The sequence below is a fragment of the Labrus bergylta genome, chromosome 2, assembly GCF_963930695.1.
Source record: "Labrus bergylta chromosome 2, fLabBer1.1, whole genome shotgun sequence".
Lineage (NCBI taxonomy): Eukaryota > Metazoa > Chordata > Actinopteri > Labriformes > Labridae > Labrus > Labrus bergylta.
This window is the reverse complement of record NC_089196.1, coordinates 18241473-18265938: the sequence shown is the minus strand read 5'-3', so window position 1 is coordinate 18265938 and position 24466 is coordinate 18241473. Positions and strand designations below refer to the sequence as shown.

The following is a 24466-nucleotide window of genomic DNA, read 5'->3' as shown; positions in this document are numbered from 1 at the left end:
TCCAAACAGGAAGAGTACATGCAAAATACGGGTGAAATCCTCCTCCAGGGAACATCACACATGAGATGTTACAGTTGAGATTATTTAGTCATGGCGGCTGTTGTTGAGCTGCTTCTGAAGATTTGATCCATCACAACTTTGATGACATGGATGAATGTTTATGACACCGGTGAGAGGAAATGACGGCTAAAGAATTGAGCAATGAAGTTCAAGTCTTTCTATAGGTCAAGAAAAAGTTAAATTACCCAACATTAAGATTATTCATCTGAGTTTCCACCTTAAAATCAGTTAGATTCAAGAGTGTGACAAATAGCCTCCTAACACATTATGAATCTTACTTACACCCTCCATAATGTAGAGTAATGGAGCAATAGGCCGAAATAATATAGCCTATATATATTTTACATCCTCCTGCCCTACTCTTATATTCCTAAACAGGGTTTGAAACATAGAAAAACACAGGAATGGAAAGATGAAATTAACGCAAATGCACAGCAGACAAATAGTCCATCAGCTGAATGTTAAGAGGAGAATATCAACACTTTATGGAGATTTTATTCCAACTCATTAACATACCAGCAACACTTGTCTGCAGATAGCAGGTGAATTTTCACACACCATTTCACGCAAGATGACACAGTGTGACAATTGACTGACTGATTCACACCGAACACCAGATGGAGTTTATTTGTCCATCACAATCTGCTCCAAACTCAGATCTTCACATCGTGTTGCCATGAATCTATCAGCTTCTGTCATTTCCAGCCACCAAACAACATGCTTCAAGATAAGCTGAAAACTTGCTAAGACTTTTATTTTAGTACATACAGTATGTGCAGATTATTATGACTTTACTTGTGGTTGTTTCGCTGTCAGTGTAATTTTTTGTGTGTATTTGCCAACAGAACACAAACCTGGCATAAGGCATTTCTTCTAAATGCTTTTTTCTTTTGTAAATGCCATTTGATAATACGACCCATGATAATAATAATAAAATGTCCTGCAGAGAGATTATACCGTTCAGGTTGTATATTGTATGTACTGTATTAATTAACTACCATATAAGCAATATCAGTGTTTGCTGTTGGAAGACATGCCACCAGAACACAGTTTGCCTCTTTGGTTCTTGTTTTTTCTGGGTTTGATTTGATGTGTTCATTGTTGACGTTTCACAAACTTGTGTTGAAGAGGCTTTTGTACTCATCTTGTCAGTAGGTGACGGTAGAGGCAAATTCTCATTTAACCCTAGAAATTAATTAACAGCGCATTAGAGGAGAGGAGAGGAGAGGAGAGGAGTTGAGAGGAGAGGAGAGGAGAGGAGAGGAGTTGAGAGGAGAGGAGAGGAGAGGAGAGGAGAGGAGAGGAGAGGAGAGGAGAGGAGTTGAGAGGAAAGGAGAGGAGTTGAGAGGAGTTGAGAGGAGAGGAGAGGAGAGGAGAGGAGAGGAGAGGAGTTGAGAGGAGAGGAGTTGAGAGGAGAGGAGAGGAGAGGAGAGGAGAGGAGAGGAGAGGAGAGGAGAGGAGTTTTACACTAACCCAGCGTGGGAGCATTGAGTGCCATGACGCCGTAGAAGGAGAAAGGTCCGGTCTCAAACTTCATGTTCTCGTTGCCGGCCTCCACCTCCACACGTCCCTGATTAAAAAGAGGGGAAAAAACATGAGACAAAAAAAGATGTTTTATATGAGTTTACAGCCGTGTCAGTATCAAAAACCTGACACCATAAAAAGATGCATGTTGGACTTACTGTATATGTAGTCTATAGAAAGTCAAAGTTGTTTATAATGGGATTAGACACTTTACCTGTGCAGAGTAGCACATTTTTCTGACTTAAAAACTTGTGATTTATCAAAAGGACCAAGAAGTTATCTGCAATATCACATGATGTTAACAAAGCACACACACAGACTTTCCTCACATGCAGGCCAAGAGAAAGTCCCTTAATCCCTTTCTTAATCTATTTCCTGTATTAAACTGTTTGTATTATTTACCAACTGGACATTATTCCAAGAAAGAAATGAGTGAGGATGAAGTTTATTTTACTTTGAATGTTTTTTTTTTTTTTGGTTTTTTTTAAGAAGCTGCATTCATTCACAGATGAAAGTTGGCAGATAGATGGTGTGGCACCTAAAAAATCTACTTAAGGTCATGTGAATAGCTTTTTTGGAAGCTTATCAGCTGTTTAAGGATCTAAAGTAAATGAACTAACTTTAAGACCATGAGATAGTTTTTCAGTTTAACGTTGTAAACTGAAAAGAAATGAATCAAATCCTTACATTTCAGAATCAGGAACCAGGAAATGGTTCATAATAGCTCAAAAATACCTCAAACATTGCCCCCCGCCCTCCACCTAAAAACAAGCAAACAAAAAAACAGGTCCAGTAACCGTCTCAGGCCTAAACAGAGCAGGACAACACAAGTCTATTTTTTATAGACAGACTGAAAAAAATCAAGTTTTTCTGAACTTACAATTTCTGGTCTGTAGAGGGCAGTATAGTTAAAGGCTAAAACAGGGTGACTTACAGTATAGTAGTAAATATTTAAATGATTCCTCCAGAGGGGCTCAGCATCATTTGTTGGAGAACACATGTTTACTTTGGTACTTTGGCCTTAATTAAAGACACTGTGAATCCGACCCCTTTATCATTTGAAAAAAGAGAAGTGGCTTCAGAGGGAATATTGAATTCTCTGTCAAAGTAATAATCAAGGTGGCTCAGCAGGGGGAAGAAGACATTAAAGTCAGGGTGAGGTGAGAGGGTGAGAGGACAGGCCTCTGTGTTGGTACAGTGAGTTGGCCTGAATCGGCCCACTGGAATGTGTGAACTGCAGCAACAACACAGCACAGTTAATCCACACTGTCCTCCCTCCATCCTCCCACATCTCCCCTACACACACACGCGCACTCATCAACACACACACACACACACACACACACGGCTGATGAAAGCAGAACAGGTGGTAAAATAATAGGGAGACAAAAAGAAAGGACAAACAAGACAGCACATTGAGCTAGCTGTACCTGAAAATGATTAAAGTCACTTTCAGATCACTATTTCTTTGGTGCAACTTCATTCGTCTAGTTAAATGACCTCTGCAGTCTTGTGGATTATAAAGTTGGGCTTAAGACGTCATGATGTTCTTCAAAGACTCAACCAGTCAAAACCATAATGAAAAAGAAACTTGGGATGTTTTTTCTGTTATGCAAAGACTTTGCAGTTAAGTTTCATGGACAAATGTATAGTTTATAAGGTTCAAAATGTGTTTCCCTGTTAGATACAACTGCATGTAAAATCTTCCAGGTGATATAATAAAAAGAGAAAATTAAAATTAATGCATTTACATTAACAAGGCAATCAAATTAGACTTTATCAGACTTACTTGTCTTTACTTTTACCTTTTTATGTAAGTTTCTCTCCAAGATCTCCAGACTTTGACTACCACAGCAGAGAGAGTGAATGTTTACAGTCATAAACAGTCGGATATAGCCACCCTTGCTGCAATTTAAGGCTGCAAGCCAATTTTAGAAACCTGACTTGGAAATTACAGGAGAGTGTGATTGGTGGGTAGGGGGCTGGGGTGTCTGTCACTGAAGTTCAAGTGGACCTCTCAAATAACAAACACTGAGCTGAATTATCTCACAGCATCTTCCTGAAACTCAACTGGAAACATCTCAATGGATGTCAACACTGATCACATCTAAACTGTACATGAAGTCTGACCCTGCAGACTTTTCCGTCTATGCAAAAACACAGATTGTTCATGCTGTCATGATATCGAACTTTCTATCTTCAGGGTTGTACCTTAATGTTTGTCATATAGTTCTGGTTTATCTGTAATTATATTTGAAACATATCTATTAAGTGTTTGCTCAGTAGAATGGCTTTAAAATTAGACCAGCACATCTGATCACAATTTTAATGTATACTGTTGCATGAGCTTTAGCAAGAGGCACATCGCACAAGTCTTAACTTTTCACATTCAATAAGAACAACTCTTCGAAAGAAAGCGAGCAATGCTTTCTCGCCCAGCATGTGTACATTTAGCCTATAAATTGGATGCCTGAGTATAATGGCCATGAGGATTTTACAGCATTTTATAGTTCACATGTTGTGTCCCTGTAAAGCACCTCATGACTCATCTTTGTGAGACGCAAATCAAAGCCAATTCATTTTCAAGTGTAAATGATTAAAGATGATAGAAAATGAAGGACGCAATGAATCCTCTAATCCTTCAGGTCTTGCTATTTCTTTGACACTGTAACTAATTTTGATGTGGCTAGTCGCGCAAACTAAAGAGTGAAAGTTGTCCTGAAAAATAATAAGTCATGATCATTGATCCTTAAGGCGACAGAGCACAACTAAGACTTGTTTTGGTTCAATGCGAATTGACGTTAGAAGCATTCAATCAAGTGTGTCCATGTGTAAAATATGCGTTGTCATAACTTCTATATATTATCCCCTGCAGTCCAGCCTGTAAAACACACCACCCTCATTTTCCTTTTTCAGGCTTTTTGCTTCCTGGTTTTCTTTGTGCTTCATAGTCATGCTTTGATGTTCACAAATAGATCTCAGGCAGTCTTCGTCCAGAAAGTGAAAACATATCGTCTTAATGAGGACAACACTTCCATCTGTCATCTGTCAGCTCTGCTCGTGGAGCTCTCTGCATGTGGAGATACTTATTTTCTATCTTTATTCTGAAAGGTTAATTCTTTGAGAGAGGATGGATGCCTCCGTGCCACCCCAGGTCCAAATTCACAGCTTCACACATTCACACCTGCTCAAAACAACTACAGACTTCTACCTTTGGCCACTGAGTAAGCAGAGGTCAAATGCCTTGCTCAAGGACAACTCGCTGCTGAAATAGAAGCAGAGATTCGCTGCAAGCCTCCTCTGGCTCTGTAAATACTGTAAATATCACCCCTCAACATATGGCTGACTCTGCGTGTGTGAGAGCTTGAGCTAGGGTCAAATACTTAACCTGTAACACATGCACACACAAAAAGAAAACAGCGCAAGCATGCAGACTCTGAGGTGATTTGCAGTTATCCAAGCTGCTGCCGCATGGATGCAGTTTAATTTAAAAAGGGAGGCACGGGGGAGGGACGAGAGAAAGAATAGAAACAGAGGGAGGCGGAGGATAAGAGTGAGAGGTGTAAAACCTGATGGGGCTCTGGTCAGACCAGTTTTCCCTGATCTGCACTGACGGTACAGCCTGCCAACACTTATACAATATACTGCAGCAACATTTTGTATTAAAAAGTAGGGCTCTGAGAGGGCTAACACAGTCCAGATACTTTATTACGGAAGTATCCCCCTGTCAAAGGCTGGTATCATACTTATTTCTGTCTGGTATGACAAACAACTGTGTATTGTGCAGCCTCTGCAGAGATAGTCTGGGACACCAACTCAAAAAACCTGCTCGAACATGGATCTAAGAAGCACTTCCATAAGACAAAGTTCAGACAGAACCGCTGTCTATTTGAAACACATTTGTGGAAGTCACATGCTGGCAGGTGGCTGCAGATGAAAGCAAATTAAGAAACATTTGTTACACAGTAACCACATCGATTTTATTCTATATGTCTATTGTGAAAAGCACTAGTGCCAAATGTGATGCATATGATCAATTTTGGGATAAGTGAAGCCCTTTACAAACTGTTGTTCAAATTTCAGCAGTGTGTAAGATTAAGTCAGATGAGATTGCAGATTGCAAACCAACTGAAAACTCCTCCACTCAGCCTTTCTCTCCAAATAAGCAGGAGGACACGAGGTCAACAGAAAAATAACAAAAACTGTGTCAAAGGCCGTCTCTAGTATTCAGTCTTATGGTTAGCCTGATGTTTCACTTCTGTAGAAATATAGCAGTGCAATATGAAAACAAGAGCATCCCATTACAAGCACTGCCAACATAAACACAACATGATCTACCACATTTAAAACAGTCTGGATTGCTTCAATTTAAATTTCTCCCGTTCCTAATGTTGTTGTCCTTCTTACTTGTTTAAAGTCGGGAAATCAGGATTTGCTGGCTAAATGTGAAGTCACATACCTATAAGAGTCAGTATATTTGAGTCAAGATTTGATGGAATTGTGGGATTAAAAGTGCTAAAAAGTTACAAGAACTGTCAAAAGTGCAGAAGGAAGCGATAGTGTGATTTAGATACTACACACAGATACTTTTCTTATACTCCTTTATTTATAGTCTTATGTCTTGGCATTAGAATGAAAATCCATGTTATCAAGCAACAGTTTATTCGTTATTTGCTATCAATATATTACTGGTTTATGACCAAAACTGTAAATACGGGAAAAAAAAAGAACCAGAATGCATAAACCCAGAAAAGTCAAATGGAAAGTGACAATAAGAATAGTAACACACTTTAGAAAACTTGATACTTTGACCTAATAAGAGCAGAACAACGTCCCATTCTTATTTATAACTGAGAGCTGTGTCTTTCAGCTTGAAGTTTAAACAGGAATGTGTGTTTATGACGTGTTTTTGGTGAGACATGAGCAGGAGGAACTGAGCTATAGGTGGGTCTTGGCCAAAGTTCAAGTCGCTATGGTGTGACTCATAAACAACGGGAGTGAGAACTTTGTGTCCTATCTTCGGTCTCTCTCTATAACAAATGAGACATACAGTAAAGGCTCTGCATGATGTATGTTATGCACAACAGCTTTCTTAAAAACAACCTATTTTTGTGACTGCTCAGTGGTTATTTATTACTTAGCTGTGCTTGTGAAGAGTTTTTCTATTTCAGTGTAGAGACACATCAAGGTCAGTCAACGATTACTTCTTTTGCTTTTCTACAGCTCATTGAATTCTGGACGTGGATGTGCGAGAAGGGATGAAATAAAGTGACTGTTCTGGTAATTATTACAAAAGTCATGGGACTTTAGTTGTCATAGTAACAACAATAAACATGTAGTGAAGTTGGTTTTGCTTAGGAACTAATTTGCTTGGAAATTAAGAGAAAATAGCAATGTTTAAATTAAACAATAAAGAAGATCAGCTATTGATACCAATTTTGTTTTCACAGAAGGCCCAGGCTGTAAACATGTTTATTTCTGCTGAAAAAAAATTAGATTTTAATATGAGAACCTAATGAGGATTGGCTTTTGCCATTTTTAACACTTCTGCATTTTATTTTAAACCATGCGGGTTGCTGCTTGATCAAGACATTAGCCTAGAGATTCCAGTACATTGTTGCACACTTGTACACAAAGAACCAAGTGTGCATGGGTTTTATGATTATTCTTTTACTTCGGTGTGAAACACAGAGACACAAACACATCAACTCAGCGTGGCTGCACACTCTCGGACATCTGGATCGACTGGGTCGGCATCAAAGACCCCTGTGCTGCCCAGAGCTGCCCCAAAAGTGCCTGTGTGATACTTCTTCGATTTGACCCACAAATGTACCAACTAAAATATCATGGTGCCTTTGTACAGGAATATCTAACAGTATGATTGAACAAGATAATAAAATAAAATATCAAAAACAATATATGAGACTGGGGGGGGGGGGGGTGCCTAGTGTCCATGAACATGCCTGATATTAATACGGGCCCCACAACATATGAGGCTAAAGTGGTACCAATAACAGGAACAAGAACAGGTACTGAAAGAGAGCCATCCTTTCAAAGATAAAGGAAGCATTGACAATGTAAGAGTTGGAATTGGCTTTATAGATACATATACAGATATAGAGAGATGGAAAGATTATTGGAACTGGGCCTAAATATAAGATATGAAAACAGCAATCATATGACCTCAAAAAGGTGAAAACATCAATATAAAATGAGTATACAGTCTGTGTGTGTGTGTGTGTGTGTGTGTGTGTGTGTGTGTGTGTGTGTGTGTGTGTGTGTGTGTGTGTCACTGTAAATGACTCAGTGGCTTTGCACAAGCTAATAGAGGAAACTGTTCAGTCTTACATCAGCCATTAACAAGTCCAGTTCGTTTGGCCAGAGTGACCGCTCCGCTCCGTGCTCAGGCACGGTACACTTCATGCACGAGCACAAGCACGCGGGTACACAACGCTGACAGCCCTCACTGTGGAGAAATCCAGAGTTTCATGTCTGTATCTGACTAAAATGACTCAATATAAGCCACAAAGTAGCTGTCATGTTCTCTGTGTTGTTCTCCGATGTGCAGACGCGGTCCTCCTGTTTGTCAACTGAGCACACTTCATAACATAAAGCATGCATGCATTGTATGACAATGTTATGTACAAGAGGTAATCGTGCTTTTAGGCACGGTTAGTCCTGGCCAGTGTGACCGCGGGCCGTGCCGGCTAGCGTGGGACTGGCGCAGCGTGGGTCCAATCGTGCTTGAGTACGACACGGTACAGATGGCCAGTGTGACCGCGCCCTTAGTCAATACAGCATGTTCGGTGTAATTTGTGGCTCTCAAGTTCTCAATAAGGAAAATATTGAAGATTTTAGGTAAACCGAAAGCTTTGCCTTCAGGCTCAGCTCCCTCTTCACCATGACAGTCCGGCACAACGCCTGCAATACTGTCGACTCTGAGACAACCCGTCCTTCAATCTCACGGCTCATCCCCTAGCTCATGTACAACACCTCGAGATAATTAAGCTCCTTCACATGGGGCAAGTACTCACTCTTCACCCAGAGAGAGAAATCCACTGTTTTTTGTCAGAGAACAATGGCCTCGGACTTGGAGGTGCTGACACTCATCCAGCCACTTTTTACTCGGCAGCAAACAGCCCTAATGCCTGCTGAAGGTCCCAGCATGAGGAAGCCAACAAAACCACATCATCTGCAAAACCACATCATCTGCAAAACCACATCATCTGCAAAAAGCAGAGATTACATTTTGAGGCCCCCAAACTGGGAACCCTTGACATCCTGTCCATGAAAATCACAAACAGAACCGATGACAAGTGGCAACGCTGGCAGAGGCCAACACGCACCAGGAACGTGTCTGACTTTGTGCAGAGAATGCACAGCTCCCACTTTGGCCATAGAGGGACTAGACGGCTCGTAGTAACAGTCTTGGATTGCCATATTCCTGCAGTACCCTACACATGATCCCCTGAGGGACACGGTCAAAAGCCTTCTCCAAGTCCCCAAACGCATGTAGACTGGATAAGCAAAGTGTCAACCAGAAAACTTAAAACAACACAACTTAAGGGAGAACGCTCGTTAGAGGTAAGTCTCATTTGTAAAAAAAAAACAAAAAAAAAAAACAAGCCTGCTTTTCCCAAATATTTCCTGTTTATTACCAAAGAACTAAAACACAGGATATATAGTATATGGTCTGAACATAATTCACTTTTCCAGACGCTGGAGAAAGCCTGAGAACACACCAATGATCTAACTTTGCCTTTGTGTAGTCTGACCTTGTTCTATGAGAAACACTGAGCATCTTCATAGCTGCATGAATCACACTGGTCATAAACAAACAGCCTGTCTGCTGACAGCGAAGATCACGACTGGGAAAACACACACACACACACACACACACACACACACACACACACACACACACACACACACACACACACACACACACACACACACACACACACACACACACACACACACACACACACACACACACACACACACACACACACACACACACACACACACACACACACACACACACACACACACACACACACTTTAAAAGAGATGGAATAAGGTCAGTGAGTAATCAGTATCTGAGGGTTTTTAGTTCTCATGAGTCTACCACACTCCCACACATTGGACATACACATCAATGATAAAAAAAGAAATATGCATACGGTTCACACACACACACACACGCACACACACACACACACGCACACACACTCCACATTCTTCCCAACTTAATCACCTCTGTTGAGCCACAAGCTTTGACCACAAATATTTCATTCTTTTAACTTAAAAAAAGAGTTAAAAAAACACAGCTCCAAATCAATGCATTAGATAATATACAGTTATATGACATAATGTTCCTCATTGACACAACCTGAAACCAACTTTACCCATAATGTAACTAATCCATTGAGAGGGACTCTAGGATTCCAGTGTGTTCTGCTAATAGCAGGTCATTGAACCTGAAAAGTAGATTTGGTAGTGAAATGTGAAGGTTGGAAAAGTGAAACAATTTTATGCCATATTTTCTTAACTCACAAACTTTATTCAAAGGAAGAAATGGGTCCCATGAACACTGTTTGGAGTTAAACAGCTACGAGAAGAGTAACAGTTTCGCTGTTGCGGGCCTCCCACCATAACTTCTAGCGTAGCATTTTATCTTGAAACAGTGTCACAGGGACCAAATTTTCCTCTGAGGACAGTTTGTGTGTAGAGTTCTGAATATATACCACAGGATCTGTACATTTCTCCAACTTTCAAATTCCTCTACCAAAACTCCATAGTGCACCTTTAAGCTGCTAGCCTCTATAAAAGACTGCTGGCAAGCACAGGCCCAGGTTTCATTTGAACCGCAAACTTTTTAGCCCCAACTTCTGACACTGAAGAAAGTGACATCACTGGTTTATGTTGATTGATTGATGTTCCTGTTATAAATGTAATATCTTATTTCAATGTATTCTTATTAACTCTGTCCCTCAGATTATCATTTCTTTACTTTCATTTATCTTCACTTTGTCAGTTAATTTTCATAAACGTTATAGGTTGAATGTTTTTCTTCGTTTGAAATTTCAAACTGACAAAAGTCAATAAAATAATTGAAAAAAAACTATAACTTTGCTACATTTAAGCTAGCGTAGACTAATGAAATCCTCACGATCAACTAATTCAACTCTTTGAATTAGGAGAAAAACAAGGCATCTGTATTTGTCGCTTGTTTGTAATAAGCCCATAGACATTATTGCATGGTATCACTAGGTGCACTGTGTCCAGGCTCTCACACACAAAGAGTCTTTTAAAAGGCAGACCTTTAGTGAAAGGTAGCATGCTTGTTGCCCAAAAAATTGTGTGACAAAAAGTTGCTTAATGTAGTTTGCACTGACTAAAGAGTGTTGCTGTGCTCTCCCAAACACCCCTGGCTGTCATGGAAGATTTGCATCATTGTTAATGTGATGATTCTTCAAAGAGAGCTGGAGTTAAAGAAACAAAGTGGAATAGAATTTAAAAAACACTACAAAAGAGGATTGCACTTTTGGATTTCAAATCAGAAAACTGAAGAGCCATGTACTGTAAATGACAGTGGAGAAGCTATTTATCACTCTGGCTGAACTTTAACTTTACTTTGTTTCATAATTCTGCATGAGATGTAAGATGTATTACCCAGATCAGATGTAAGATATATATCGAGTTCCTCATTAGGTTCCTACATTGGACTTTCATTTCAGTTCTCAAACATGCAAAAATGCCCAAGCATTCTCCTACATTCAACACTTGCTTCAACATAACATCACTTTTTGATTTTTTGGAACCAATATGCTATTGTTATACATCTAAAAATAACCAGTGTCAATTTAAAATTATCCTTGTGTGTCTTTCACTTCTTTTTCATTTCCACTACCCCTCCTCTCTGCCCTTCCTCCGTTTCCAAATAAGCACTCCTGGAATGTGAGAGCATAAACGTGTTTACAGGACAAATATGAGCAGCACACAAACACAGGCTTAGTCACTGACTCCTCATAGGAACAAGAACCTAAAATGTAATGGTGTAGTCTGCATTGAATCTGTAACTCCTGGAATACATTTTAATCTGCGATCGAGAACTTTGATTAGAGAACTATATAGATACATTTAATCTATGTAAAAAAACGTCTCATTTTTTACTTTGATTAGATATTACCTGAGTCAGACAACGAGCAAAGCAAAACAGCATTTTGAGTTGAGACACTTCACCTCTTTAGCTGCTGCATTTGAAATCTGCCTGAAGCCCACAGGATTTACCGGTATACTGCAGTCACACACACAACTTTTCCCAAATACCGGCTCCAGCAGGATCTTTCCTCTTGTGAAAGTCTCCTTCCTGGCACACTGACACTAAATGCCACTCTCTCCAAAAAGGTCTCAGAGGATTACTATTCAACATGTGGGGTCTCTTCACAACATCCTCCGTATCCAGCCTCACACTGTGTGTGTGTGTGTGTGTGTGTGTGTGTGTGTGTGTGTGTGTGTGTGTGTGTGTGTGTGTGTGTGTGTGTGTGTGTGTGTGTGTGTGTGGGGGGGGTCTCACAGAGAAGATCAGCAGGGAGAAAGTTGAAGCGATCTCTGCTTTACTGAACTAATTGCTGTTTATGCACAGAGGCATATCAGACAAGTGAGAAATAAATGTGTGGGGAACTGCAAATTCAAGACTATGAAGCATCATTTTCCCACATAGTGGGATAATAGCACACGTGTACATGTACACAGTGTGTGGATACAGCAGACGATCAAATGCAGTTTGGGTAATGTTTGTGTGTTTAGAGTGTGTGAGCATGCAGAGGGAGGTACAGTAGGTGTATTCATTTCAGTGAGTAAGATGTTCTCCTCGCTCAACTCACATCCTATATAATGAGGAGCTCTAATTAAGAGCATGTCCTTTAGGACTGGTAACCCCCACTTTCCTAACTCCTTTCTTTCTTTGGGATCAGGCCTTTTCTATTGCAGGACCAAAACTATGGAACTCTTTGCCCCCAGACATCCGTCTCTCTCCCACTATTGGTGTTTTTAAAACTCGCCTCAATCAATCAATGTTGTGTTTAAAGTGCTATATAAATAAAGTTGATTTTTTATTTTTTTTGATTTGATTTCTTTCTGCTTCTGTGTTAAAATGATGACATTTTGGAAGACTTAAATCGCTCATGGTTGATTATAACATTAGTGCTCCAACAGAGGTATATTTAAGTCCATACAGTGGGAGACATTAGTTTTCTTTGGGTACTATCCAGTGGTTGAATAAGCATGTTAGAATGTTAACTGTTGAAACTGTGTGTTGATGCTACTCTTGGCTACAGCTAAGAAATGTCTAATCTCAATGACTCAAAACTGGCTCAATAAAACTGAAATCTGCTTTTACATGATTCACCAACAGGACAGAACCTCAAACATAGTAAGGCTACTACAACGTTCAGAAGGTTGGCTTTAACCTCCTGCAGCCTGGCACTCCACCAAACCCTACTGTTAAGCATCTTTAAGAAGCCGGATAATCTCCTCGTAGAGTTGACTGCCTTTGGATCATTTGTGGTTACTGTTGGTATGACAACACAAGTACTCAGAGTTTGGAGAATACGCTCTGCATTCATAAAATGATTGCTTTGCGTCTTCTTTAATGTGATTGGTGGGAACAGAAGTCTGTATATTGATAATCAACATCTACTTAAATTGAAAGCTTGATGACAAAAGTGGCTGAAAGTTTGAGTCTGGACTCAATCATAAATCAACTAAATTCTACTTGTATACAGACTTGAATATTTACTAAATGATCTTAATATACAGTTACTACCTTTAAAGCTGCTCTTCTCTGACAGAGAGGGGTCTGAGGGATAATTGGAGGGATACGGCACAAGTCAAATGATTGATAACACAATATATTATCGACTTGACTCGTTTGATATTCTGATTGAATCGTTAATGCCAAATATTGATTTTTTTTTTTTTTTTTTTTTAAAAGAACAACAGCGCTCTAAAAAGATTTCCCAGCCAATTTGACTCTCTGCATCACTACTTCATGACTCCTCATGGTGGCACTTACAACATGAAAGAGGGTAACGTAAACTTGCGTGTGTTGGACAAAGAAGAAGTTGACAGCAGACGAAAAGAAGAGGAAGAAAAGAGCGGATAATGTTGTACAGCAGGGAAGTGCAGATAAGAGATAAAGCAAAATGAAACACAAACCAACTCCTTTTTTTTTTGTCATTAAGGCCACTTGGGTCTTTTTTTGTAGAACAAATCCCAGTGAGGCTTCAACATTGATTCACTGATTAGAGGAGCAGTGAATGTTTATTTAGATTTCTTTTTTTTTAACTCTACATCAAAATAACTAGAACTCACTTGCGTAATGACTCAACTTGTTGTTGAAAGCTACAAACATGCAAACAGAAACTTTAGCAAACACAGACACACTTTATCAACAGTCTCTGGACCCTTGAGGGTTTTTTTTTTTGCTGAGTGTGACGCCCACCTCCATCTGTCACAAGCTAAAACTCAGAGCCGAGTTTAACAACAAGACAGAGCACTGAGTGCCGCTAAGTTTCAAATGATGAGTGGACGGGTAGAGGAAGACGAGATGGAGACTGAGATCAGGGTCCTGGCTGAAGCTTTTTGAATTTGACATTTGGAGGGCGGGATTTGTTCATCACAGTGAGTCAGACTAGACTGCTCCAAACTAGAGCATGCCACACTTCTGTTTCGTTTCTTTAGTGACTGTGTTTTGGGGATCAAGCCTTTAATATTAATATTGTTCTTTCGATTTTAGCCCTTTTATTGTCAGTAGCGTGTTGCTGCTGCAGTAGCTAAAATGGCAATTAAAGAACAGAGGTCAGGAACACATTTATCTGCACTAGTAACAGCACCTCGTAAATCTGATGACCAAGGACAGCTTTCAAGGACAAGGTGGACACCAATCAGAGTACTGAATGTGAATCAGGTTTTGTTTGTTTGACCTAGGAACACATTTGCTGTCTTGACTTGGGTCTCAAATGTTAGCTTACCAGTGGACAGCAAGCAATCAAAGAAATCTACCTTGTTACCTGTATATCATCTTCTTCAACATTTTATGAACTTCTATTGGGCACTTATTTTTTCTTTACTATAATTTTTTTTTCCTGATTAACAAGGGATAATTTCAAATATTCTGTACTTGTGTTGTACACTATTGCTTATATAATTTTTTGGTTGATTTATGTCGCTATATAATGACATACTTCCATGATCTTTGCACCCTGTTGAAGGCTCTGATGAACTGAAAACACGATGTTAGCTACCTATAGCCATGAACTGATAAAGTCTTTTGAATATTTGTAACACAACAGAGGGCCTTGGATATATTTTTTGTGTTTGCCTCCTAAACTCTTTTTCAGACTTTTTCATGGTTACAGTCCAGGCTCCCCAAAGAGCACCTGTTTGCTGTGCATCTAACCATTGATCTTTCAGTGAAGACCAGTTTGGCCCCAGATCAGCTACTTAATGGACAGGGTGTTCAGACTGCTTTGTCAACAGCGATGTCAAAAGTCAAGAATGATCTCTGAAACAAGGAGAGCTATGGGAAGAGGTTTTAAAAGAGCCTGATCTCCTTTTAATCAGCTTTTCGAAGGTCAGACCTGCTATTTCACCCACGCTGAAGCACCCAGCAGTCACAGGTTGAACTGATGCCTCACCCCATTGATCGTAAAGATAACATACCTGCAGGATGAGGACAAAGTAGTCCACGGGTTTGCCCCTCTGGTAGACGTAGTGATGGGGCGAGCGCTTGTCGCTGTCGTTGAACTTGATCTCCTGGATCACGTCTGGATGGCGCAGGATTCTCAGCAGCACTTTGTCTGACACCTGTGATTGGCTGAACAAGCTCACCTCTGCAGGAGGAGATGAGGAAATTATGTTACGCTATATTATACAAGTCTATTTTTAATGACACACAACACAAATATCACCCTAGGTTTTTGGATATCAGTATAGTTCAATACACACATCTTTATATGATGCACCTATACAACTGTGTAGCGGCTACTTTCTCACCTGCTGACATCAGATTCAGGTTCTTGTCACATGAGTCATTCATGCTTTTGTCTGTAGTACAACATGTTATTATGTAACAAGGTGTGTGCCAAGTACATCTGCTACACACAGTTTAATGTACCCTGAACAAAGGAGTGTAACATATAAACTTTACCGTGACAAAGTTAATGAAGAAAAGGATTAAAGGATGAAGTGATCAAGACGAATTAGAAAGCACATTAAACTAATCTAATGCTTTCATTGACCTAAATGGATTTTACATGAATTAAGACCTGAGCTGCAAAAATGTGTCAATTAGTTTATAGTTGAATTGTTCATCAACTATTGGCCATTATTGAATCATCATAAATATATTACAAATTAAAAATTGTAAACTGAATGTATATTCTAACTTCGACTCTCTGATGGACAAAATAGGACTTTTAAGTACCATTGCCTGTGGGAAATTATTACACAGGGTCTTTAATATTTTGTGTACTGAATTGTTTTATGTCAGGGAATCTTTATTTGCAGTTTCGGTTCCCTTTTTTATTTATTTCTTTATGTAATACTTTTTGTAACCTGTGATGTCTTAAAGATGGTTAATCTATTTTCACACTTTTACACTAATAATCTAAATGCCAAAAGAAAATGTCAAGCCAGGGCTATACTTGTGTTGAGCATTTCTTAACTATTTTTGACACCACACAGACACTTATTCAATAAATCTTGGAATTAGGAAGTAGATTAAGGGAGGCTTAAAAAATATATATTTTCCTAAAATAAGCCTGGTGAATTAGTTATTATCTGCCTTCTTGTTAATAAAGCAAGTTAACATAATTGTTGATTTTTTTTCCTGTTAGAAGAAAGAACTGGTGAAATCTCAAATCTCCGTAGAGGAGGCTGTTGCAATAAAGGCTCAACCCGAAGTGCCTTCAACCCCACCCAAGCTGAGAACAAAACAACAGTCCACCCTGCAAACAAAACCCTCTCAAAGCAGCGAGAGGTGAGGCGTACACGACCGATGTCGACATTCATCATCTAGAAGGCAAACAAACTCCTTTCACTCTGGTTAACGTATTATATGAACAAGTTCGTCTGGTTTATTTAATCAAGACAAAAACTGTTAGTCACTGCTGTGGCTCACTTATGCAAAACATTTTCACCGCCTATACATTTTATCATCTTCACGGTTTGTTCATTTTTTTCTTAGTACGAAAAGACATCACACTTACAAATCACTGCTGCTGCAGAACACTGATGTCCTTTAAGTTATATCATAAAGCTTTACACTATGCTGCCATGATCCACTCCAAAAAAGCTCCCTGACCTGTGTCTGGATCATATCTCTTAAAGATCAGTGACACTCCAGGTATAAAAACACCAAAATCAAACTAAATGTAAAAAGAGCTGGGTGATGATCGTTGATATGAGCAAGAAGAAAAGCAGGGAACAGAAACGTCCTGGGCTGAAAACAGAACGGAAAAAAAAAAAAAGTCCTGTGTAATGTAAATAGAAAGAAAAATAAAAGCATCAATCTTCAATCATCAACCAAAAGAAAACCTGCAGATACTGCAGCAGATTGGAGTCTGACTTCCACCTGTATTAAGTGTCTGTGAGACTAGAAAGTGCTACGTCATGCTAGCATTGGCTAGCTAATTCTGGCAGAGCATATCAGCTAACGCTCCCTAACTGGACATTGTGCAACATGTTCTCAGGTGAATTGTAGCAGTGTGGAGGCATGACATCCAGCTGGCCTGCATCCAGAGTCTTCTTGTGGTGGTAAGCACAGGCAGGCTTACCGGTACTTCTCTGATTTTCAATATGGCCTTCCAAGTAAAGAAACACATTTAAACTTGGTCCCTGCCTACAACAATAATAATAATATTTATATTTGTACAGCACTCTTTAATACAGCTGAGCAGGTAAAAACAGGACTGTACAATCTTCTTCCCTTGAGGCTCAAGCATGTTTGAACCCGCTGAGCTTGTCAGATGGCAAAATGACAGAATCCATCCTGACATAATAACAAGGATCTGTTGTGTCTTCAAATCCCAGATAAATGATCAAATGCACAGTCAGTTTACAAATGATAAATAATGTACTGGCAGCATCAAGTATTATTGTGATGAATGACTCTGTGTGCATGTCTGTGTGCATCTGTCCATTCCCTACCTGTAGCAAGGAAGCGATGAGCAGCGAGCAGCAGCTGAGGAGAGACCTTCACTTTTGATTCGCTCTCGTGTTTGAAGGCAGAGAAGTCTCTCTTATTCTTATTGGGTGCAACCTTTTTCCTGTTACGGTTATCAGCTGAGAAGAGACACACACATTAGATCAAAATATTCATCCCTGCTGATTAAAGAAAAAGCTTTGTTGGTAACTTACTGTAAAGATCTGATTCATCCAGAATCTCTGATTTGATAATCTCCTCGATCACGTCTTCTAGGGTGACCAACCCCACCACCTCGTAGAAAGGATCTCCCTCCCCCTCGTTGTTCACCTTCTGGACGATGGCCAGGTGAGATTTTCCTAAAGTGGAGGAAAGGGATCAGGAACATAAGTGGGGTGTTCGGCTCCCTAATACATCTACTCCATAACGCCTTTGAATCAAGTCTGGCAAAAGCAGGGTGGAAGGAGAAAGGTTTATGCTGGTTATGCCAACATTTCCTGACATGTTGATTTTTCATGACGATCCAGAGAAGCAAAAGATTGTAATCTCAACTATTGGAAACATTTTTCTCTATAAACGGCACCCAGAAGGATCAGTCCGGAACTACAAATACACTGAAAATGAAAAGTAAATTACTTAATACATTTCTTTTGGAGCTTTTTGGAGCTGTTCTCTAAAAACACTCGCAGCTGTATTCTGCATGTTCCTTCAAAATAAAACTACACAGTTGTCACTTCATATTGTCAACACACCTCAGCTTTTCTTTGTATGCTCTACCTTACACAAACCTTTGCTAAGTCCCTCATTATGACAAACAATCATATCGTGATGGATATCTATCTGATAGCGGTCTTTTCTAACATTCACCCATCAGCCCACTCTTTGTGCTTGCACCACATACAGCCTGTTAATGTGTATGGGTAGTTCCTGTTGGGATTGGGTCTGGACTTTGGCCAAGGGTGTTACATTACATTTTCTCCTCTTCAATCCAGACAACTCAGAGCCTGTATGAGGGTTCACATGCAACAACTGGTCTAAAATAGACTCTCTCTCTCTGACAGACATGCCAATATCAAGAGATTTGTTTCAATTTGCAAGATTGTTGAGGGCTATGTAATTTAGTTGTCTTTCATTTTGGTTAAAAAAAACAGCATCTGTGAAGGGTATCACATTATTGTTATCATTTGGAGGATGGTTCATTTTAATGGTGCTGTTGTGATGTTGGCTAAATGACATGCTGAAACATTTTGATTGACTCTCGGGCAATGTGTTAGAATAATAATGTGGGATGGGTCATGTAAATGACCTGACATGAAAATAAATAAATGTTCATTCATTCATTCGGTACACTTTTCATTGTCATTCTAGCCTGCAACCACAAGGTACTAGATCATGATAAGGAACAAAACAAGAGAGAAAAAGAGATGGTAGAGGATTCATCAACTGTTTGTTTCCAAAATGAGAGCAAGAGATCAATGGGATTTACAAAGAGCTCATATGACAAACGATTAAAAAGAAGACCAGAGGCTTTAAGTGGCTGTCTTTGTGCGAGCGTGTGTCCTTGATGCCTGCCCATTACAACACAAACACACTCAACCGCTCTTAGTTTCGACCTTGCCTAGTTTATCTACATATATAGAGCAGAGGAATGTATTTCCAACGAGGCTGGCTTCACAGTGACAGTCTGTGATGTCCTGAGATACCTCGGTAGAGGCAGGCGGGTGATGGACTGTATATTTAGTCTTGAGATGTTTAGGTCTGGAAATGAGGGTTGAGTAAGCCTGGATATACATTTTTGGCACAATGACCAGCAAAACAAGGTCCAAACTATTCTTATCACTGCATGAGGTTTGATGTTTTTTTTTGTATAAACTTATTTTTCTGGGACATTTTTCAGATAATCCATTCATTTAGTCTAGAAAATGTCTGACAATATGGCAAGTGCATTTCATTTGATCAAAACGAAGTGGTTTATTTTCAAGACACATTTGGCACATTGCAGGAATTTTTCCTTCGAACAAGGACACTTTTACAGGAACACAGCATTTCAACCAGGAACCCCAGCCGAAACTAAGTACTGCTTAATTTTTTGACAGATTTTGGCAACGGGAACTTGTTTCATCTCCTACCCAAAAATGTGGTTTCCTTGGAATGACATCACATAACTAAGAAGGATATGATTTCATTATTTCCTCCAGACAAAAGCATGAGTCAACAGTGTCCCACCATTAGAACCCTTTGAGAACATTACTCATTAGCTTAACATTGTTGATTCCACACAAGACCTCTGTAGAAACAGAAATAGAGACATCGTGTCATGGAAAAGAAACTCTGTGTGTGTGTGTGTGTGTGTGTGTGTGTGTGTGTGTGTGTGTGTGTGTGTGTGTGTGTGTGTGTGTGTGTGTGACCTCTCCCTGCGGTGCTGAGTCAATATTTCAGAGGAAGTAGGACCCCAGGGGACATACTTACCCCCAGTTACTGAGGAGTCACTTGAGTGTCTATATTGACTCCATTGGACACACAAGGGCAAACACACATAAACACACACAAACTGTACGAGGAAGCCATGCACAGGCCTCGTCATGCATTCAGTGTCTGACCTATATCAGCTGAGTCTACAATTAGAAAACCCACAAAGTCAGCCTGCTCCTGTGCATCTGCAGCTGCGGATTTCCATGCGAGATGCGTTTGTTTGTTTGTCCTGATGCAGCACACTCACCTCGAGCTCACACACACACACACACACAAATCCGAAAAGCTGTCAAACATCAATCTGAGTATCTGATGTGACACGAGAGTATTCCTTTTGTAAACTCCATCCCTCCATCACTCACCTTCTCTCCAGAGTGAAAGCTAAAGTGACAGGGATGGGTCTCTAAAAAGGCTGACACTGTTCCCTCCTAAGTTCATCAAGAGGTCTCACATTAACACTCTTAAGAGAACTTATATTTTACCAACTACTCCTGGCTATGCTTTTTAGAATATATGTGTGGTTTCAAGCTTTCTATTTGACAAGAACTTTCATTTAATTTAGATTTTTGATTTGATTTTAAAATACTTTATTAAGCCCTGAGGGAAATTCTGGTTTACATTCTGGGCCTGATTTACTAAAGGTTTGCGTGTCTTAAAACGTGTGCAAACTTGATACCACCAGCAAAAAAAAAGTGCTATCTGATCTACTAACGGCGCGCAGGAAGGATTGCGTCTTTCATATGAGCAAAACAACACGCATTGTCAATTTAGTACGTTTGCCTTAATGAATGAAAGTTAGTACACGCGTTGCGATTTACCAAGCCTGGCAAAATTTGCTGTGATTGTGACGGTGTCTGTATTTATCACCTTTGAAAAGAACGTGCTAACCCAGGATTCCAGCGTTACGCACAACAGGCTGCTGTTATTAAAGTTAGGAGGAGGCATAAGCACGATCAAAGAAGGCATACAGATCTGGTGCGCTCCTCTCCATAATGCGTGCGTCTCCTCCCTCTAAAGCCCGCTGCTGCTACACTTGGATGGGGGGAGTGTCGTGCCTGAGCGCCACAGAGGAGACAGCTCGCACCTTCTGCGCAATGTATGACAATTCATCTTCAAAAGATGGCGGGAAGAAAAGAGAGGCCCTGTTCAATGTCAAGATTTTCTTATAAGCCAAATTTTCTTTTTGTAATATTCAATTTTATCTGCTATGACTCGAAAATACTGTACGTTTAATGTCTCTTCCACTGATCCCTATTTTGCACTTGCAGTCATCCTGCTTTCCGTCCAAACTCTCCATGACTTAAACCAGTAGAACACGCAAAAACTTAACTTTTTTTTTTTAAGATTTATTTTTGGGCTTTTTATGCCTTTAATGGAGAGATAGGACAGTGTAGAGTCGGAAATCAGGGAGAGAGAGTGGGGAATGACATGCGGGAGGGAAGCCACAGGTGGGATGTGAGCCCGGGCCGCCCGCTTGAGGCTACAGCCTCCATACATGGGGCGCGCGCACTAACCACTGCGCCACCAGCGCCCCCAAAAACCTAACTTAAGTACTACCGCCTCCACAAGGTTTGCACCTGGTGTCATTCACGCAAATTTTCTTAGCAGAGCACCCGCAAAATGCCCACCAACCAAACGTGCAGTTTGTTGAAACGAACACGCAATTTAGTACTCTTTAATTGGGATCTTAGTACCTTAGTATCTTAGTTGAACCAGCGACCCTCACAGTTCCTAACCCAAGTCCCTACAGACTGAGCTACTGCCACCCCGAGAAAAAGAGAAATACTAAAAGAAAAACTTAAAAACTACACATACCTTTATTTTCACTTCACTTTTTATTTATCCTTTAATTGTGTCTTTTCACACACATAAAAGGAAGTGGTGTATTCCTGGAGAAACAACATGTAGGTAATGGGAGATCAAACTATTATTTCAAGCTGAATATAGGTAGTTAAACTATAAAGAGGAATGTTTACTGCATACTGTATATATTAAAGTACAATCATTTCTGTTTCAAACTATGCAACCACAGTGCTTGTCATACAGGAATATGACTTAACTGCCTTGGCTTGTATATAATCAGATTCAAAGTGTATCCTATTGAGATGTTATTGGATCAAAACTGCTTGTTAATGCGTAAATAGATCACCAAATGTGTGTGCAGATCCATAAACACACCCACAAATGGGTACACACACACAAAGGCCCTCAATGCATTAGCTCATACAGTATGTTTCTCATGATTATTGTTTAAAGAATTGTCTGATAACTCTTATGAAGGATTAATTATTGTTTATTATGTTCTTTATGCTCATAGCCGACATTCTGTGCTTAACAAATGGTTCAACAGCAGATTTTTTTTCTTCTCCACATAAAGCCCCAACAAACTTACAGAGCGCTGAGAGAGAAGTACAACTTATCAAAACAGGAACCGAGAAACACGTTAACCTTTATCACAAACGCTCAACGCTGTTGAGCTTCAGGCTGCGGCATCTCTTTTTAAGGAACAATACACAATCTCAACCAGCAAATGAATCACACTTTTCTACCCATGAGATTTCACAGCTTCATAGGAGGTTTAATTACACAAGATTGTGTTTGTGTGTTCGATCCTTTTAGTTTAAACATGTGAAGATATTCCTTCTTTCGTTAGTAATGTTTGATCATGAATTGAATTTAAACGGTGAGTTAGTGCTCTTCATCAGACACAAACACACATGCACACAAACACAGATATTCCCAGCAAGTCGGGTGACCTTCCCCGTTTCCCTGCCCTTTTGCTCTCCCGCACCAGCCGTGCGAGCCGGCCTGTTTGTTGACATGAAACATCGGCGACAAAAGGACGAGGGGGAGCGTGATGTGTCTGTATGGGAAAGGAATGCCACACGCATACCACCCACGCACAGTCGGACCGACACATATCAGCAGCACTGACCACAACCACTGACTGCAAAACATGACCACTGAGTGGGGAGGAAACAACAATGCGCAGACGCAAATATGCACACTGCACTCGTACACACTGACACTTGCTTGAACAGAGTAATAACAAAAACAGGCATGTTGTGTGGGACAGGTCAACCCCTTAAAGGCTTTATATGCGATTTTTCACACTTAAATGTAATAGAAATCAAGTTTATCCTCTGAAAATAACTCTGAGAGTCATGACTGTCTACAATGTGTGTAACACACGAGTCCCACTGTCTGTGATGTTTTCCGAGTTTTCCGAGTCCTATCTTCACTTTGTTTACATCGCCTGGACGGCGGCTGACTCCTCCCCTCGCGAATAAAAGTCGTTTAATTGAGGGACTAGAGAAAAGAAGAATAACATACTGTACTCACTGCTTAACTGTGTTTCTAGATCACGCTCATTTCGGGTAAATTAACATGCAGTGAAGATACGAGCATAATAAAGATCGCTAGCATTAGCATGCTAACACAACAATGCACCGCAAGTTGTTTTGGTTTCATGCTGGTGCTCAAGGGCGACATCTAATGGATGAAAAATATCGCATAGGATAGGATAGTGGATAGTCGGAAATCAGGGAAAGAAGTCATTTAAGGATCCCTTTCCTTTAAAAGTAACGCATGAACACCAAGATTCCTTCAAGTGTTTGTGTCTGCGTGTAAAATGGCACTGGCGTTGTCAGCCCTTGGTTTTTTGTGTCAAAAGAAAAGTAGATGCGGATGCGACAAATAAAGAGAAACCGCACTAATGGGTGAGAGCAGCAAACTACAGCGTCAGGCTCAAGGGGCTTTCCCGAACCCGTGTCGAGAGCTGGAGATAAATAAAAGACAAGATACTGACAACTTTTTTGATGCTAGATTAACAATTTGCTGGTGTCAACATCTTAAATATTTTGTCTTTGGGTCTTGGTCTGTAAAGAGACAAAAGTGACCCGCTCAAATTGCTTTTTCCCCCCCAACTAAACTGTGTGCCCAGGTATTGTTTTAAAATTATGTTTAGAAGAATCTTAGCTCATATTAAAAGACGAAGCAGCTCAGTGTGCCGTGTTCTCGTGTTTGAGACATCAAGTCTCTTTTGCTGAGCTGGTCTTTCTTTTGCTGACTGACATCATTATGACACACCGTGTGGAAGTGTTGATGTGACAAACAGACCAAACATACACACTTAGTAGAAGTTGAGAGGACTGCAGCTGCACCATCAGCACTTGGACCAGCAACAGAGGGACAGGAAAA

General features: G+C 40.1%; 1 protein-coding gene across 3 annotated transcripts in view; it reads right to left on the bottom strand.

Annotated features, from left to right (window-relative positions):
- LOC109997011 (metal transporter CNNM4) overlaps positions 1-24466 on the bottom strand; it is a 44302-nt gene that overhangs the window by 10965 nt on the left and 8871 nt on the right. For all 3 annotated transcript variants that reach the window (XM_065947753.1, XM_065947759.1, XM_020651366.3), the window contains exons 2-5: positions 18010-18153; positions 17800-17934; positions 15313-15482; positions 1534-1630 (exon numbers count right to left, since the gene is read on the bottom strand). In XM_065947753.1, the coding sequence (XP_065803825.1) occupies positions 1534-1630; positions 15313-15482; positions 17800-17934; positions 18010-18153 (546 nt within the window). The remainder of the gene's footprint in view (positions 1-1533; positions 1631-15312; positions 15483-17799; positions 17935-18009; positions 18154-24466) is intronic.